General features: G+C 37.5%; 1 protein-coding gene across 1 annotated transcript in view; it reads right to left on the bottom strand.

Annotated features, from left to right (window-relative positions):
• The window catches only part of OLFM4 (olfactomedin 4), a 37764-nt gene extending 26825 nt beyond the window's left edge, over positions 1-10939 (bottom strand). Inside the window, exons 1-2 of the mRNA XM_001368068.3 lie at positions 10765-10939; positions 1288-1440 (exon numbers count right to left, since the gene is read on the bottom strand). Of these exons, the coding sequence (XP_001368105.2) occupies positions 1288-1440; positions 10765-10845 (234 nt within the window). The 5' untranslated portion in view covers positions 10846-10939. The remainder of the gene's footprint in view (positions 1-1287; positions 1441-10764) is intronic.
• Between the last annotated feature and the right edge of the window lie 8561 nt (positions 10940-19500).

Genomic DNA, 19500 nt, shown 5'->3' with positions numbered 1-19500 from the left:
AGAAAACAAGGAGAAATAGAAAAAAGAGGAGGGTTTCAAGAGGGAAAGAATGAATAGAAAAGGATAAAGAACAAAATTGAGATGGTAAAGAAAAAATATAAAAAGAATAATGAAAGATGAAGAAAGAAAACAAAATCCTAAGAAAGAAGTATAAAGCCTCTTGAAATATATGAAGCAAATGATTTTACAAAGCAAATATTTGTACTTTACACAACTCAGGATCCTATATTCTTTGGGATTTTTTGTTGCAATTTTTTCCTATTTTCTTCATAGACTTACTGTTCATTAAACTCTTCTACCACTGCTTTATCATAGCACAGAGATAACCCTGTGTTCTTAAAGTCTTCCAACAAAACATAAGTTCTGCCAGGTCCTATCAAGCCAAATATATATATATATATATATATATATATATATATATATATATATATTCTAACATAGGACTAGATATCTGTAATCTGAGGCTTTGAGTCTCTGAACCCATTGTCAAGTGAAAAAATGATTAGAGTAACTGGAGATGTCTAGCCTCTTTAGAGAAGAAAAGACTTGGGGGGATAAGGGGGACATGATAGCTGTCCTTGAGTATTTGTGGAGCTGTCATTCAGATGAAAGATTAGACTAGTTCTGTTTAGCACCAGAAAACAGAGCCAGGAGCAATGGGTAGAAGTGGCAAAAAAAGCAAATTTAAGCTTAAGGTCAGGAAAAAACTTCCTAACAATTTAAGCTCTCCAAAAGTGAAATGGGTCACCTCCAAAAGTGGTGGGTTCCTCTTCCTTGAAAGTATTCTAAAAAAGACTAGATGACCACTTGTTTTGTAGTGAGAGTTTGTTTTTTTTCCATCTATGGATTGGAATAAATAGCCATCAAGGTCTCTTCCAGCTCTCACACTGTGTGATTCTCACCAGGTTAATGAAGCGTAGAAAGGCTCATCACCAGATCAAGAAATTTTCAGCCCCAACAACTCACAAAACTCTCTACCAAGTCAGGAAGGAGCTTTAAGTTTGAGTCAGTAAAGCCAATACCCACAATGAAATTACAAATCCTTCAAGTGTTGAAAGCTAGCTGTTGATCTGGATTTTTTCTTCTATAAAAGCAAAACTGAGAGCCCAGTGGACATGCTAAGCACCAATACTGCCACATGTCACAAATATGGCCCCATGTTATTACGTGAATATAATAAGAAAATGTTTCATTATGAAATATGTGTTATATCTCCCAGTAGAGGTTCATTCATGTTAGCGTAAGGGATGAATACTATTTTGGGAGGTGGGAAAGGGGGATGCTTACTTTAGTCAGTTCTTTCTCAAATCTCTGTGTGAGATCATGAGCTGTGATTTCCAAGCTTTCCACCTTCTGAACAGGAAAGGATGTGTCTGGCAGGACCACAGAGCATGTGCAGATTCCACGGTCATCCACAGAGCCATTGAAATTGGAATACAGCTGGAAAAACAAATTCAGCACATACAGTTCAGAAAATAAGCTGTCACTGTCAAACTGAATGACAGATTCTCATTTATGAATAGAGTACTCAAAGGGAAGCAGACAAGTGAAGTTAAAAACATAAATGAGTAGGATTAGAAAAGAATGTAATAGCTACTTCATTTTCACAGGTGAGAGTCATATATTGACATAAGCTACAAGTCAGATTTAGGGGCTGAAGAATTACTTTTTTAAGGGAAATCAATAGCCTTTACTAAAAGAGTGGCATAATATTTGTATAAAGAAATTAATTTGGAATCAAACTGTCTAAGAGACATGGAGTCAGAAATCTTGGGGGACCTTGAGATTGATGTCTGTCTCTGATTGACTCCCAATGTGCCCTCAGATGAGTCATGTCATTCCTCCTAAGTTTTCTCACTTTAAAAATTATGAATATTACTAAAATCTCTTATAATTCTAAATTCCATGGTCTTTATGATTCATGGTGAATAATAGAGAAAATTCTTATTATCTACCCCAAAGAAGGAAAATCAAGATCTTCGTCACCCTCCAGTAGTCACAACTGACCCTTATAAGTGGATTAGTTCAGGCATCATCATGGCATAGAGAAAAAAACAATGGGTTTGGGGTTGACTTCTAACTGCTATTTACCACTTGTGTGACTAGCTAAGTCATTTAAACTTTTCTGGAATTCCATATCCTCATCTATAAAATGAGGATGTTGGTCTAAATAACCTCAAAGAGCCCTTCCAACTTAAATTCTATGATTCTTGGCCAACGTTTACAATAAAGTTCCCCCATTCAGTTGACTCTGACATTCTTCCTCTCATAGTAAAATCAGTCCCCCACCAACCCATTGTTACTTGGGCAAATAACTCACAGTTGGACCCAATCCCATTAGCAACAAGTTCCCTGGAACTCCCATACTTCTCCTAATTATATATGCTTCTCAAAAAGAAAATGCATGCACACAGGGTAGCCACATGGTTACCTGACCCCCAAATCCCAAAGACAGCGAAGTGTGGGTGTCTTTGGCAAGATAGACAAGTAAATTGTAGAGTTACATAAGAGGTTATTTTTCAAGATCAATTTAAACTCCTCAGTATTTGAAAAGGGAGGGGATGGCATTTTTTCCGATTGTAGAACCAATTATAATTTGCACAGGTCTGAAAGTCAGGAGACATGGATTCTAAGATCAGCTCTAAAACCAGCTTGCTATATGACCTCAAACAAGTCACTCCAATCCCCTGAACCTCAGTTTCCTCATCTGTCAAAAAGGAACTCACACTAAATGATTGTTAATCTTCCTATTGGCCATGGTGTCAAAATCCCCAATGGTTTTATTTCTTTGTATGCTTTGGAAATATGAGTCTTATATTCCTTTCCTTATACTCCACCAGCTGTGCCCTTGCCCTCTCTGGCCTCCACACTCTGCAATGAAAGAGAGATGGAGAGAGCATAGAGTAAATTTTCCTCTCCTACTTTACTGGGAACATGCTTTCCTAGTCCCACCCCCCTAAAGGAATAGAGGAGAAATGAGCCAGGCATTTGTCTGTCAGAAATGGTAGAGGGTGTATGTGAGTTTGAGGGACATCTGATTGCAGAAAATTAATTGTAAAATACCTCTCATTACCTTAAGACATCTAGGTTCATACTTTAATACCACTGATTTTTTAAATAACATTCCATATAAAATTTTTAACATTTATTTTTTACATTTTGAATTTCAAATTCTCTCTCTCCCTCTGACCCTCCTTCTCCTCCCCACTGCCTGAGACAAAAAGCAATCTGATATGGCTTTTAGATGTATGATCATGTAAAACATTTTTTCCCTATCAGTCATTTTATGGGAGAGATCTTGAACAAAAAAAAAAAAGACAATGAAATACGGTATGTCACTGCATATTTTTCAGTGACAGCTAGCTCTTCCTTTTGCCCTCCTTCTGTCCTCTTTTGTGCTCCAATTAACATTTTCCCTGCTATCATCATCATGATTACCAAGTACATAAAGTCAGTCCTAGAAATCTTGTTTCTGCCCTAAGCACTCCTTGGACCTTTGCAATGATCTCACCTGCCTGAGTCAACAAGGGCTTCTGCTCAGAGCTCAGGCCATGAATGGTCTCTTTGTGAGTGTGAACAGCAGTGAGCTGCGAAGATGGAAGGGACGTGCTCCCCACAGCTCGAGTCTCAGGAGGTCATCTGGCTGCAGCTGTGATTACACGCTCTGTGTATTCTATTTCCACCAACCACTGAGACTCCTGAACAAACTAGAACTAGATGACCCTATACGCTAGACTTAGTCCATCAGTGGCCTCTGGACCAATTCAGCTTCTCAGAAATTGAAAAGGCTTTTTAAAATTCTACCCCTCTAGGATTCTGAAGCAAACACTACAGAAAATGGCATTTATACCAGGGTGCTCTAACTAAATATGTACCATTGGACTCCATGACTCCTCTGGTTGTGGGCATTGAAAGAAAAGCAGGTTTCTGCAAGGAGAAGGACCAAGGAAAATGGGCTGTAGGAGAGAATCGGTGCCCTCCCCTTCCCAGACAGAGGAAGACTCACTCTGCTCCATTTGACTCAATCCAGAGAGCCCTGAAAGAATAGGAACTTGACAGACAAGCCAAACCTCCTTGGAATAAGCATTGTAATATCTGTCTAAACTTGAAAGGAAGACTCAAGTTCAAAGACACTAATACTTTAGCAGTGGGGAGTAACATGGCAAGGGATTTTGAAGAAATGACATCATTATAATAATTCCCTAAAAAAGAAAAGGAATAGGGGGAAAAAAGGAAACTTCAGATGCATTTTGACCAGGGGAGGTTAATTAACTGAGCAATGAGGTGTTAGACTGTACTTCCCCTTCTCTGGGAAGTCCTTTCAACTCAAGAGACTATGGACATCAAGAAGGCTCAAGACAAACATCCAGTTACCACTGGCTAATGACTATACTCTCAAAGCAGACCTGAACAGCATGCAAATGGGACATTTACCTGGCACCTCCTGCCTCCTACAGCCAGCTTGCCAGCTCTGTCTTTTGGTCTTGTCATCAGTCCATCATGCTGTGCTGACCACAAAGTGGCCCATAAATTTGATCAGTGTCTCCCAGGAGATATATCTCTGCCCTTCAAGTTCAAAGCTGATGATGCTAATGGTAATCACTTGCTCTCTGTGACTAGTGCATAAAACCCACTTGAATGGAAAAGCTGAGCTAAAAGTTGAAAGAGTGCCCTCCTTCCCCCTCTGTGTTTGGAAAGGGCAGAAGGGAGAATTAAGATCCTTATATTGCAAACATTCCAAAATTCTTGCAGAAAGGGGTTACCTGTCACCCAGTTACACAAGATAGAGCAGGTAGTGTGGAACAGTGGAAAGAGCCCAGGTTCTGTGGATAGAAGACATGGGTTCACATCTTAATTCTTATGTTTACTACCCAACTTGTGTGATCTTGGGTAAGTCCCTACACCTCCCTTGGTCTCATTTTCTTCATCTATAAAATCAGGGAGTTAGGCTAGGCAGCCTCTAGGGAAATCTATGATCCTATATATTGAATACCTGCTGGCTAGTTCCACCTTACAGTAATGGTTGTGTTAAATAAAGCACTTACCCCCTCTCTAGCTGGTTCCCCATGTACAAAAAGAAGACAATAATAGCTGCCCTAATTTTCCAGGATGAGCTCCAGGGAATGTAGATTACCTTGAGCTCCCTGGGAGATGGTCCTAAAACAGATTTTTTTTTATTTCAGGTAGAAAACTATTCTGATTAAAAATAGGACCCAAACATCAGCAAAGATGAAGGTGTGTTGAATAACTGAATGAATGAGTGGCTGGATAGATGGAAGGATGGATGGAGATCCTGGACATCTTAAAGTTTAGAGAGTTCTCTGTTTGGCATCTGTCCAGTTATAATTTAAAGGCAAAAGGTTCACTTCTGTTTTCAAAGGACTCATCAGACTCAAAAGAACAAAGCAAATTATATGAACACAGTGTGATGGCTAGAAAAACTGGCTTTATAATAAGGGTCACATCTAGTCCCTAACAAAGAATAGTTGAGGAGGAGGTGCCCAAAGATAACATAGATTCAAAAGCTATTTTATCCAGCAGGAATACTTTTCAGTTAGATGACAGGATCATGTATCAGGAGTCTCTGATACTGATTTATCAGAGAGAGATAAGTAAACTAGAAAGAAAATTAAAAACTCTAAGCACAATGGAACTGCAATTTCTTATCTATGTTCAAATCATTATCTCCTTGACATCTCCTCAACAGCCAATCAGCATTTTGGATTCCTCTGCATCCTGACCCACTTCTATCTAGCTAAGGGAGCTGACTCAAGTCTGACCCAAAAGCTGCTGTCTGATTGGCTGGTGAGGAGGGCTGATGAATGATTCATGTTCACTTTTCCCTACAGGAGAAAAAACTGCAATGAATGCTAATCATATCCAAAAATATTTTAAGGACATGTATTAAAGAAGAGCTTGGATCTGAGTTTGGGCTACTAGCACTTATTGCCTTCTTTATTATGCTTGCACTTTTAACCTGGATACTCACTAAAGAAAATGGTCCTTTAAAAAATAACCACTATATTCTTTTATATACTCCCTAGAAAAATACTAAGATGTAGTAGGAGATCTTGGGTCCTTCCCAAACCATGGTTTATTAACAGGAATGTTTTAGTAATACTTAATATACAAAGAATTCCATTTATTCCTTCATTTCTATAAGGATATAATCTAATATGGTTTCTTAACCTTTTGTGTGTCCTGGACCCACTGTGGCAAATCTTTTGGACTCCTCAGAATATTTTATATGCATAAAATAAAACTAACTAGATTGAAAAATAGTTACCAGAACAATAAAAATAGTTCAAAGATACCAACATTTTCGTAAAGAATTCCATTTATCTTTCATTTTTAGGTTCTTAATATTTTGGGTGTCATGGAACCAGTATGGCAAATCTTTTGGAACCCTTCTCTGAATATTTTATATGCATAAAATAAAATAAAACCAACTATGTTGAAATATAGTTACCAGATATAGAAAGAATCACAAAATGTAAAATAAATAATTTTGACTACATCAAACTAAAAAGCTTTTGTACAAACAAAACCAATATAACTAAAATCAGAAGGGAAACAACAAATTGGGAAAAAATCTTCATAGAAACCTCTGACAAAGGTTTAATTACTCATATTTATAATGAGCTAAATCAATTGTACAAAAAATCAAGCCATTCTCCAATTGATAAATGGGCAAGGGAAATGGATAGGCAGTTCTCAGATAAAGAAATCAAAACTATTAACAAGCACATGAAGAAGTGTTCTACATCTCTTATAATCAGAGAGATGCAAATCAAAACAACTCTGAGGTATCACCTCACACCTAGCAGATTGGCTAACATAACAGCAAAGGAAAGTAATGAATGCTGGAGGGGATGTGGCAAAGTAGGGACATTAATTCATTGCTGGTGGAGTTGTGAACTGATCCAACCATTCTGGAGGGCAATTTGGAACTATGCCCAAAGGGTGACAAAAGAATGTCTACCCTTTGATCCAGCCATAGCACTGCTGGGTCTGTACCCCAAAGAGATAATGGACACAAAGACTTGTACAAAAATATTCATAGCTGCGCTCTTTGTGGTGGCCCAAAACTGGAAAACGAGGGGATGCCCATCAATTGGGGAATGGCTGAACAAACTGTGGTATATGTTGGTGATGGAATACTATTGTGCTCAAAGGAATAATAAAGTGGAGAAGTTCCATGGAGACTGGAACAACCTCCAGGAAGTGATGCAGAGCGAGAGGAGCAGAACCAGGAGAACATTGTACACAGAGACTAATACACTGTGGTATAATCGAACGTAATGGACTTCTCCATTAGTGGCGGTGTAATGTCCCTGAACAACTTGCAGGGATCCAGGAGAAAAAAACACCATTCATAAGCAAAGGATAAACTATGGGAGTGGAAACACCGAGGAAAAGCAACTGCCTGAATACAGAGGTTGAGGGGACATGACAGAGGATAGACTCTAAATGAACACTCTAATGCAAATACTATCAACAAAGCAATGGGTTCAAATCAAGAAAACATCTAATGCCCAGTGGACTTACGCGTCGGCTATGGGGGGTGGGGGTGGGGAGGAAAAGAAAATGATCTATGTCTTTAACGAATAATGCTTGGAAATGATCAAATAAAATATATTAAAAAAAAAAAGAAATATAGTTACCAGAACTTTAAAAAAACAAGTTCAGAGACCCCTAGTTAAGAACTATTTATCTAAATATACTCAGGATTTCTATATGGAATCATTCTCCCATTAACTCCCCCCAATGTCTAGCTTCAGCTAGAAGAAATATCCTGTTTCTTTTTTATTTTTAATTTACATTTTTTCATGTTCACATGATTCATTTTATTTCTCTCCCCTCTTGCCTCCCCTCCCAGAGTCAAAAAGCAATTCCACTAGGTTGTACAAATGTTGTAACTTGATACCTATTTCCATATTATTCATTTTTGCTATAGAGCATCTTGTTTCTAAGGTATAATTAATTGTTCCAGGACCATCCACCCTACAAGCAATCAAACTGGGCTCAGACCTTTTTTGTTAAGATCTGAAAAGGATAAAAAGGATTAAAGACTGGGCTGATCAGCCATGCTAAACTTTCACTCATTTGGAATTAGGGCAGACTAGCCAAGTGGCTGGAATTTGCTGGGGTAGCCTTGATTTAGGTAAAGACCTATTTCCCCAGAAATGAAGTAATGAGAGAGAAGTTGAGGACTCTATGTCCATCTCCTCCTTCAAAATATCCACCAACGGAACTGCCAGGGTAGGTGCAAGTGGACAAATTGTCAAGCCAATCAGAAAGTGGACACATCTCCCTTTAAAGGAGAAAGTCAAGGTTCAATCTTGGTCTTTCCAAAGAAGGAGACTAATAAAAGATCCATTCTTTGTTAATGCCTCCATTAATAAAGTCATTTTGGGGGAATAATAGGTAAATATACTCAGGAGACACCATGGCATTTTTTAAAACCCTTACATTCTGTCTTGGAATCAATACTAAATATTGGTTCCAAGGCAGAAGAGCTATAAGGGTTAGGTGATTGAGGTTAAGTGACTTGCCCATGGTCACATATCTAGGAAGTATCTGAGCCAAGAGTTGAACCTCAGACCCTCCATCTCTGAGTCTGCCTCTTAATCTACTCATTCACTGAGCTATATTGATGGCATTGTTTTAACATCATGGAATTTGGATGTCAGAACAAATGAATTCTAAATCCAAGGCTGGTATTTGCTACCTACTTCTCCTTAAATAAGTCACTTAATTCCTCTAAATCTCAGTTTCCATGTCTTTAAGATAAGAAGGCTGGGTTAGATTTCTAAGGAACCTTCTAATTCCAAGTCCCAAGATCTTGGGAATGAAAAGTCTGCTATTGCTCCACTGGATATTCACCACACACATACCTCCCCAGTGAGACCCCTGAGAGGTAGACATGAGTAAATGTATTTTTTACAATATTTGAAGAGGAAAATTGCTCCTATTACACTCATAGAGTAAATTTTTATAAGCTCTGACAGAAAAGAACCAAGGAATCAGTTGTAGGAGCAGTAAAATCATCTACTCTTTTCACCCATTGAATTCTCCCCATTAAGGAAAAAAAAACTTAGGGATATTAAAACTGTCTTAAAGAATATATGGAAAAGATATTACCCTTGTTGTGTTTGGCCCCTGGAGGCAGAACCAGGAGGAATGAGGAGGAAGTTGCAAAGAAGAATATTTAGACTTGAAATCAGGGGAAACCTCCAAAAATTAGAGCAGTCCTAAAGGGCTGCCCAGAGAGGGTTTGGGCTCCCTCTCGATGGGTGTCTTTAAGGAAAGGTTAGATAAGTGCTTATTATCTCTGTGTGAGAGTTAGGCTAGAGCCAGCTCTGAAATCTGTGATTGTATGCTTCCTCTCCAAGTTCAGTGGACAGCTAAAGAGATAAACCAACACAGAGCTTCTGCAGAAAGATCCAGGGCTAATGGGCAGTTCAAGTAGACAAGGGCTTCTTTCTCTTATCCATTATCCTTTCTTTCCTTCCATCTTACTACGTCTCTAAAAGAACACTAGGAAAGCAAGTTTACAAGGCTTTAAATGTAACTAGCCCAATGGAAATTTATATGGGACTGAATTTCAATCAAAATATGCTTTCAGAAAAACACCCTTTAGTTCATTACATGACCCTAGAATCAGCAGGCAGCCAGGTGGCACAGTGGATAGAGTACCAGCTAGAGTTAGGAAGACCTGAGTTCAAATCTGATCTCAAACACTTATTTGCTATGACTCTGGGCAAGTTACTTTTTGCCTCAGTTTTTTTTTTAATGTGTAAAATGACTTGGAGAAGGAAATGGCAAACTATTCCAGTATCTTTACCAAGAAAACCCCAAATGGGGTCATGAAGAGTCATATATGACTGAAACTATTAAAGAATAGCAATAATGAAGTTAGCAGGACATGTCATCTCTATGCCTCAGTTTCCTTCTCTGAACAAATGGAGATAATGATATTTCTAGTGCTTACCTCCACAGTTATTTTGATGTTCAAAAGCAATAATGATAATAGAGCACTTTGTAAACTTTGAAAGGGTTTACAATTTTCAAAGCACTACATAAATATTAGTTATTACTATTTCAGTAGTTTTTCAGTCATGTCTGATTCTTCATGAGCCCATTTGTGGTTTTCTTAATAAAGATACTGGAGTGGTTTGCCATTTCCTTCTCCAGCTCATTTTGTAGAGAGGAAACTAAGGCAAACAGAATTAAGGAACTTGCCCAGGTCATACATCTAGTAAGTGTCTGAAGCCATATTTGACCTCAGAAAATGAGTCTTCCTGACTCCAGGTCCAGCATTCTATCTACTACATCAGCTAGCTCCCCTTATTTTATCAATTAATGATAGTCTCAACAACAAGTAAACAAATGATAGTGTAGATAGGATGTGGCTATACGTGACAAGAGTGATATTTATTCTATTTAATTATTTGAAAGAATTTTAAAGAGATCTTTATATCTATTGGTGGTAGGGTCACATTTGAGCATCACCTAAAACCTGGAATAAATTCTGCCCCCAAATTGCTTATGCTCCAGCTAAGAAGCTGAGATAGTCAACTTTTTCTCTATTTGTTGATGAGCAGAAATTATGATTCACTCATGGGGGCTGTGCTATAAGCAAAAAAAGTCCAAATTATTTTGCAAACTCATAAGACAACTGTGAACAATTATTGAGAAGCTTAGAAAGCAGAAGGAAAGGTGTTCAAGTGGATAAGAAGTGGATTCAAGGATTCTTCTTACCTCAGGGTGCAGCTGCCCAGTGATGGAGGTGGTCTGCAGATGCAGGAAGGCTAGCAAGAGAGCTAAGCCTTTGGTCATCATCTTGCTTGCCCTCTTTGCTGGGTAGGCAATGCTTAGGGAGAGGATTTGGATGGCTTTTTATAGTATTCAATGGGAATTTCCCTGAGAGAGAAATTGCTCTGAACACGTGATTTATGGTCATTTCTCACAAAGTTTTACACACGCACACACAAAAAGATATGCATGACTCATGGTCCTACTTCATAAATTAGCAGCATTGTACACACAATGGCCAGGACCAGTTATCTCCTGCCAATATTAACTTTTGCAATCCTTGGAAAGTGCAATAACCAAATTCTTCCTTTTCCTTGTTACTTTCATTTTCATTTAATTTAAATTCTTACATTGTTTAAAAATAAAGATTCAATCAAAATAGTTCCTTTAGGTAAGACCTCACCTGAGGTCACATTAAGGAAAGATGGCTATTCATCTTTTCAGTTTTAGTGCTTTCTTCTCGTTGCTGGTCTTTTGTTACAAAGTGGGGCACAGATATCCAATAAGACTCCCCAGTGCACAGTCAGGGATGCCCTTGGCACTCTATAACTCCCATTTCCAGATGACTTAGCTCCCATGAATACCCAAATAATCCTTTCCCTGTTGGCATTGGTGAGGAGAGAGAACATTTAAGACATGGGAAATGCATAATGCAAAAGCCTAAAGATGATGGGCTATGAGGTGTATATAGATAGATGACAGAGTATATGGGGAGGAGTAATAATGTTAAAAGGTTGGAAGGTAAAATGAAATCAGATTGTGATTAAATGTTTAATAGAGGAGCTTATACACAATGACTTAGAGGAAATAGGGAGCCACTGGAGTTTATGGAGTAGTAGGAGGCTGCCATGATCAGACCTGAACTTTAGGTCATTTTGCAAACTGTAGAGAGAAAATCGATCCCAAAGCATTTTATATGCATCATCCCACTTGAGCTTTACAACCACACCATTGTAGTAAATACTATCATTAGCCCCATATATAGAAATATGAAATTCAGAAAACTGAAGCTAAACAACCAGGGCATATGCTTTGAGTTGCCCAGGCAGTACTAAAGACAAAATTGCCCATCCTGACAAATAGGACATCTCCAAAATTTGTCCTCTCTTTCCTGATTTCCTATCCTTCCCATCCTCAGTCTCATTGGCATGCTTCCCTCATTCCCTCTATATTCAGTACCCTCCCTTTATAATACCTTCCTTGAGCTCAATCCAATATTCCATTTATTTATAGAGGTAGGTAAAGTTTCCAAAGGGCTTAACTCATGACTCCCCTTTGCGGTAGGTAGTCCAAATATAGTTTCCCCCATTTATAGGTGAGGAAGTCAAGATGGGTGGGGGAAGGTGTTGGGAAGAATATTGAACTAGGAAATTGGAGTTGGTTTTGAGTTTCAGTTCTATCATTTACTGGACTAATGATCTTGGTAAAGTGCGTTCACCTGCCTCAACCTTAGTTGATTAATTTATATAAAAACAGAGATAACCTCTTAGACTTGCCTAAAAGCAGGAGGGTGAACCAGATGATATCTTAAACTTCCTTTCATCTCTAAGATTCAGGAACATAGGATTCTTTTTAGATTAAATAGAGGTAATCATTGTAGGTCTTCCCATATACTTCCTGCTATATGGGGAAGGGAGCCAAACATCCAGAGACAAATTATTACACCCTATATTTGTTTTTGTTTTTTTTTATTCAGGTTGGGAAGTAAATGCATCCTAAGTATAGATGGGAGCATCTGGTCTACTTCCCAATGAAATCCTCCTCTTTGTCTCTAATTCCTTCAACCAATCCTTATAAGATATGGATTCAAAGGTGTTCATTCTCCTTGTTGCCCTTCTCCAAACACTATCTTATCAATGCTCTTCTTAAAATGTGAAACCCAGAAGGGAGTGTAGTTTTCTAGACAGAGTTGGAGCAGATCAAAATATAAAGGGATAACCAGTTCCTTATTCTTAGATGCTATCACTCTCCTATTGCAGTCTAAAATTGTATTCGGTTGTTTGGTAATTTTTTTTTGCTCTATATCATTTTGGGGGGATGCTTTTAACTCATATTAAACTTATACTAAACTATATTTTTATGAGGTAAATTCCAGAATGGCTGTATTACTTCCATTGTATAAAGGTGAAGTTGATTTTTTAAATATGAGATGTTAGTTTTATCACTATTAAATTTCATATTTTTAGATTTGGGGCAGTTAGGTCCATGGTAGATAGGGAATTGGGTCTGGAGACAGGAAGACCTTACTCTAAATCCAATCTCAGACACTTACTAGTTGTATGAACCTTGGCCAAGACACTTAACCCTGTTTGTATCAGTTTCCTCATCTGTAAAATGAGCTAGAGAAGGAAATGGCAAGTCATTCCAATCTCTTTGCCAAGAAAATCCCAAATGGGACCATGAAGTCAGACATGACTGAAACCACTAAATAATCACAAGGTGCTCTATATCTTTTTGCTTCCTAAGGGTCTCAGTTTCTTCCTCAGTAAAATTGAGGTAATTCTTTAGGCCTTTAGCAAATGACCTCACAGGATGATTGTAATTTTTTTCTTAAATAATATTACATATCCTCCACAATTTCATGTAAAAGCAACTTTTTTATTTTATGCATGTATTATTGCACAGAATATATTTCTGTAGTGGCCATTGTTGTAAGAGAATACTCATCTAAAACCAAAAATCCCAAGATTAAACCTTAAATACACTATGAAAGATGGTATGCTTTGATCTACATCTGACTCCAACAGTTCTTTCAGGGGAGGTACTTAACGTTATTTGTCATAAGTCCTTCAAAATTGTCCCAGATTATTGTATTACTGAGAGTAGCTAAGCCTTTCACAATTGATCATCCCACAATATTGCTGTTACTGTGTGCAATATTCTCCATATTCTGCTTATTTCACTCTGCATTGGTTGATAAAAGTCTTTCCAGCTTTTTCTGGAATCATCTTGCTTGTCATTTCTTATAGCACAATAGTGTTACATTACAATCATATACCACAATTTGTTCATTCACCAATGGAGGGACATCACCTCAATTTCCAAAGTTTTGCCACCACCAAAAAAAAACCACACATTTTATTTTTGTACAAAGTCCTTTTCCCTTTTTTGAGGGGGTGGGGTGAATCTCTCTGGGATACAAACCTACTGGTGGTATTGCTGGATCAAAGAGTATTAAACCCTTTTGACATAATTCCAAATTGTTCTCCAGAATGGTTGGACCAGTTTATAACTCCACCAGCAGTGCATTATTGTCCCAATTTCCGCACATTCCTACCAACATTTGCCATTTTCCTTTTCTTTCATATTAACCAGTCTAAGTGTGAGGTGATAATTGAATTATTTTAATTTGTATTTCTCTAATCAGTAATGATTTAGAGCATTTTTCATATGTCTATATATAGCTTTGGTTTCTTCATTTGAAAACTGCCTTTTCATATCTTTTGAGCATTTATCAATTGGGGAATGACTTGCATTTTTTTTAAATTTGACTCATATATATTTGAGTCATATATATATTGACTCTATATATTTCAGAAAATAAACCTTTATCAGAAATATCTATGTAAATTTTTTTCTCAGCTTCTGCTTTCTTTCTAATTTTGGTTGCACTGGTTTTATTTGTGCAAAAAAATCTTTTAAATTTAATTTAATGTAGTCAAAATGATACATTTTATATCCTATAATGCTATCTCTTATTTTGTCATGAAATTTTCCCTTATTCATAATTCTGATGAGTAAACTATTCTATGTCCTCTGATTTGCTTTTGGTATCAAATGGTGGTAATTCTTAAATGGTAAATGTAAAACATTCTGTAGAGTATGAACAGCATATAAACATCAGTTATCATCACACAAAAAAGATGAATATAATGGCACCTACATTAACCACCTAAAAAGGTTGTTGTAAGGAAAGCACTTTATTAAAATTGAAAGCACTAAGATTTTGTTTTTGTTTTTATATTATTTTATTCATTCATTCATTCATTTATTAAAAACAAGATATTGTTTTTGTGAATAGTGGAGCATTCTTCCTATCTTTCTTCTCTCCACATACTAATATACTAAACACACACACACACACACAAGATACTCTGAACCTGGGAACTATCCTTTCATTAAGTTAGTGGTAGTCCTCTTTCTTCTGTTTTCCTCTTCAATCTTCAGAATAATACTCTAATTTATTCAGTAGCCACAGAAGCATAAGAGCACTGGAGATGCCTGGATAATGAGATTATTAATAATAATGGTTTGATCAGTCCCTCTGCAAATACCTTTGTTCTGGAGAAACAACAGATCTGCTTAGTTATTACCTGACTCAGAAATGGAAGAAAGTTCTCAGGGACAGACATCATATCTTGTATGATTTATAAACCATATTCAAGAACTGTATGTTCTCTCCAGTGTTAAGGATGCAGATTCACATGAGTAATGGGACATTCCATGGTTGTATCTTACAGGAAGGTTCTTATTTTCATACCTTTTTTTTAAATAGGAACTTCCCAAAACTGCATTTCACAAACCATTGCAACATATGGGGGAAACAGTGTTTGCCTCATATCAAGCATGTTCCTGGAATCTTGACAAAATCAAAAGGAAATACATCCTTGTACTTTTGAAAGAGATTCTCCATCAGATGCGTATGTGTGTGTTTTTGTATGTAGGTTTTGGGTTTGGTTTCATCTTTTCATCAATTTAATTCTGCCCCTTAAAACTTCCACTCTGTGTATCATCAAGATAGATGTTTTATTGTTCAGTCGTTTTAGTCACATCCAACTCTTCATGACCCCTTTCGAGATTTTCTTGGCAAAGATACTGGAATGGTTTGCCATTTCCTTCTCCACCTATTTTTACAGATGAGGAATTGAAGTAAACAGGATTAAATGACTTGCCCACAGCTAGCAAGTGTCTGAGGCAAGATTTGATCTCGCAAAGATGAGTCTTCCTGACTTCAGACCTCATCACCCTATCTGCTTCACCACCTAGTCACCCCGATCAAGTTAGGTAAAAACATATATAAAATACGATTCAATTCAATGAACATTTATTAAGTTCTCACTTGGTATAGGGCTTTGCTGGGGACATAAGAATGGAAAACGATGCTACCTTTGCATCCTTGAAGCTTACAACCTAATTGAGGAAAAGGAGACTCTTACACATATTTGAATAAATGTTATACAAGATAGAGTATAAAGAGGTATGGATACTCCCACGAGTATCTGATTTTAAATCTGTTGCTAGGTGTCCTTTTCAGAAGCATCTTAATATGTATATGACTATTATAGCATCCCATGATTTAGAGTCAGAACTTAGAGCCATGAGGGCAAAAGGAAAAGGAAAGTGATAAGCATGTGTTAGTTGCCTCCTTTTGGCAAAGCTGTGCTAAGGGCTTTATCAATATTATCACATCGATCCTCACAACAATCCTTGGAGATAGGTGCTGCTATTATCTCCATTTTACATTTGAGGAAACCAAGGCAGGCAGGGGTTAAGTGACTTGCCCTAGATCACTCAATATATCTAATATTTGAGCTAGAAACTCAGGTCTTTTCTGACTTGTGGTCCTGTGCTACATCACCTAGTTGCCTAAGAAAGTTTTTTTTTTTTATTCTGAGCCTTGGGCAAATTCCTTAACTTTTTTAAGCTTCAGTTTACTCACATACAAGATGAGAATGCATCTGATAAAATGGGGATATTAATTCATGAGATCATGAACATTGCAATTATATAATTAAAACTAGATAGGCCTGGATATCAGCATAGACATTTGCCGTATTATTATTTTCCCCCTTCAGAATATAGCAGACTCACATTTAAAATTCTGTTGTTTTCAAGTAAATATGTTTTCCTTCTATAGCAAAACTACCAGCACTGACCTACTCCCTGAGGTTATTGAGAGGAACATCTAATAGAGATGACTGGAAGGGATTGTCCAAAAAAATTGTTAAGCCATAGAAAGTACTTCTTTTAAAGAAATAGAAAATTTATTCCTCAGTGTGGAACTATTGCTCAGTGGTTTGAACCAATGACCCAAGCCTATAGAAGTGCCTGTTGGCATTTTCTGTGGATTGAGAGATCTCGTTGGCCCTTCCTAGAGAATGAAATAGCTCAGCTTCAACTCAAGTATTCCCTTGTGGTGAAAATATTCAGTACCATAGACAACAAGGTCCTACTTCCCAGTAGCCAATGGCCAGTGCTCCAAATATAATCTATGTGGTAAGGTGGGGCAGTTGATAGTGAAGTGGAGAGAGTGCCAGTCCTAAAGTCAGGAAGACTCAACTTCATGAGTTCAAATCCGGCCTCAGATATTCACTAGCTATGTAACCCTGGGCAAATCATTGAATCCTGTTTGCCTCAGTTTCCTTATCTGTCAAATGAGCTGGAGAAGGAAGTGGTAAACTACTCCAATGTCACTACCCAAAAAATACCCAAATGGGATCACAGAAAGTCAGACTCAACTGAAAAAGAATGGAACAACAACCACAGGAGAGAGCAAAAGAATTTATAGGGAGCCTATTTTTCAGTGAACAAGTAAATTAATTCTTCTAGTTAACCATTGTATTTTGCTTAGTTTCAGTGGCTGCCAGACTAACTGCATACTATCAGGCAACTTAACCTAGAGATTCCCTCTCTGTATTGATTGAATAATAGGACCACTGAAGAACTTTCCAACCCTCAAACTCAATAATTCAGTCTTGGTTTGGGGTGCGCTGGAACTAGTGCTGGCTCTTGTTGGATGAGAAAATGAAAGCATCTATCTCATGTTCCACCTGATCCCAAATGCAATACGATCTCCAAATCTTTAGATAATCAGCCATTCAAAAAGTTCTGCAGATAATGGACACTGTGACCGTCAGATTCCCTATCCACAAAGGTTTCTCAATAAGTCCAGAAAAAAAATGGAGAGGAGGGGTTATTTACAATGGCCTTTGAGTAAAGGAATCTTATGGTTGGGCAATAAAACATAAGAGATTATTTATTGTTCCTTATTGCAGAGCTACAATGTCAAACTAATCTCAGGTCGATGGCTTTCATTATGCTATCAGTATATTACTAAACAAGGAATTTCCAATTAAAAAATATTTCCTCATTCATTGACTTTTGAACTAAACAAATATTGATGCTATCTTAAGATTTTATAACCCTACTAGTGTAGTCTTAAAACAAAAGATTACTTTGTCCATCAAAAGTCCAATCTGTTTACTCTTATTTTGTGTGGGGTACTAGAGCAATGAATTTGTGATAAGAAAACCTGAGCCTGAAATGTGCTATTCATATGCTATGTGATTATGAGCTTTAGAGGCAGAAGACTTGAGTAAATTTTAACTATGCTGCTTTTAACCTATGTAACTTAGGAAAGGAATTTCATACCTGTGAGCCTCAGTTTCCTCAGTTGTAAAATGGAAATAATATTGCCTGCATCACATACTTTGTAGGACAGTTGTAAGAAAGCATACTGTCTGGAATTGCTTGTCAACTCCAGGAGAGAGGAGAAAAGAAGGGATGAAGACAAAATGAATCTTGTAACCATGGAAAAAATATTAAGAAAGAAAGCATACTGTCATCTCCAAGACATTGGTAGCATGTAAAAATAGACTCGAATTCAGGACTCCAATCCCCAGAATCCTTTGCTCCACTTCCCCAGAGTGCTTTGTAATCACACTGAATTCTCCCCTGGGCGAAAACATAAATGATTATTTAAAGGAGTTCTCCGCCTACTGAGGGGTCTTTTGGACTTCTGTTTTGGAGTAGAGGTGGCTCTTTTCATAATGTAGGTGAGGTGTCTAGGCCAGAGACCTAGACACATGTTTTCCTATCACTGTATTTTCTTTAATCCTTAATCTTTAATAAACCTCATAGAAAATATAATACTCCTTGCAGAGAGAAACTAATTTCTACCTGCCTCAGTTTCCCTAAATTTTAATCTTTACAAGCAGCATCGCCATTACTGTTTACTTTCATGGAATCCATGATCTAGATTTGGTGACTCCCTCAACTATGGTAAATTTCAGCCCTTTATTATGGATAGAATATATGGCTAGAAAGATTTAAGTTCAAATCTAGGCTGAGACATATATTAGCTGCAGGACTCTAGGCAAGTCATTTAACCACTGTCCATCTCAGTTTCCTCATTTGTTAAATGGCAATAATCATCATTCCTACCTCACAGGGTTGTGAGGGTACAATAAAATATTTTTAAATATTTTGCAAACTTTTAAGTTACTATGTAAATACTAGCTATTGTTGTTATTGTTGTTGTTTTTATTATCCCATATATCCTCCCCAGAGAATTTATCCAATGTTCCAGAGGCCTTTTTTATGGAATTTTACATTTTGTGGGTACCAATGCAGTACCTGGGTTCTCTGTAGCCTTCACAAAACTCCCCTCTGGTGTCTCCCTATGGCTTAGAGGTGATCTAGAGTCTTTGAAGGCTCTAGCACAGTTTTCCAAGCTAGAGGAACTGGACAGAACTTATATATGATCCAAGTACCAGCCTCGCTAAGCATAGAGGTGGCTATTAAATAATTCTTTGGCCATAGCAACCCATGAAACCCACAACCACCACTATTGCTGCCACTACCACTGCCATCATTATCATCCATTGTGCCATCAATGCGTCAGCCACAAAGTCACAAAAACCTGGGTCATGTCCTACCACCAACTCTTACTGGCTAGGTAGC

Source organism: Monodelphis domestica, chromosome 8, assembly GCF_027887165.1.
Source record: "Monodelphis domestica isolate mMonDom1 chromosome 8, mMonDom1.pri, whole genome shotgun sequence".
Lineage (NCBI taxonomy): Eukaryota > Metazoa > Chordata > Mammalia > Didelphimorphia > Didelphidae > Monodelphis > Monodelphis domestica.
The sequence above is the reverse complement of the archived record's forward strand: the minus strand, read 5'-3'. Positions and strand labels throughout refer to the sequence as shown.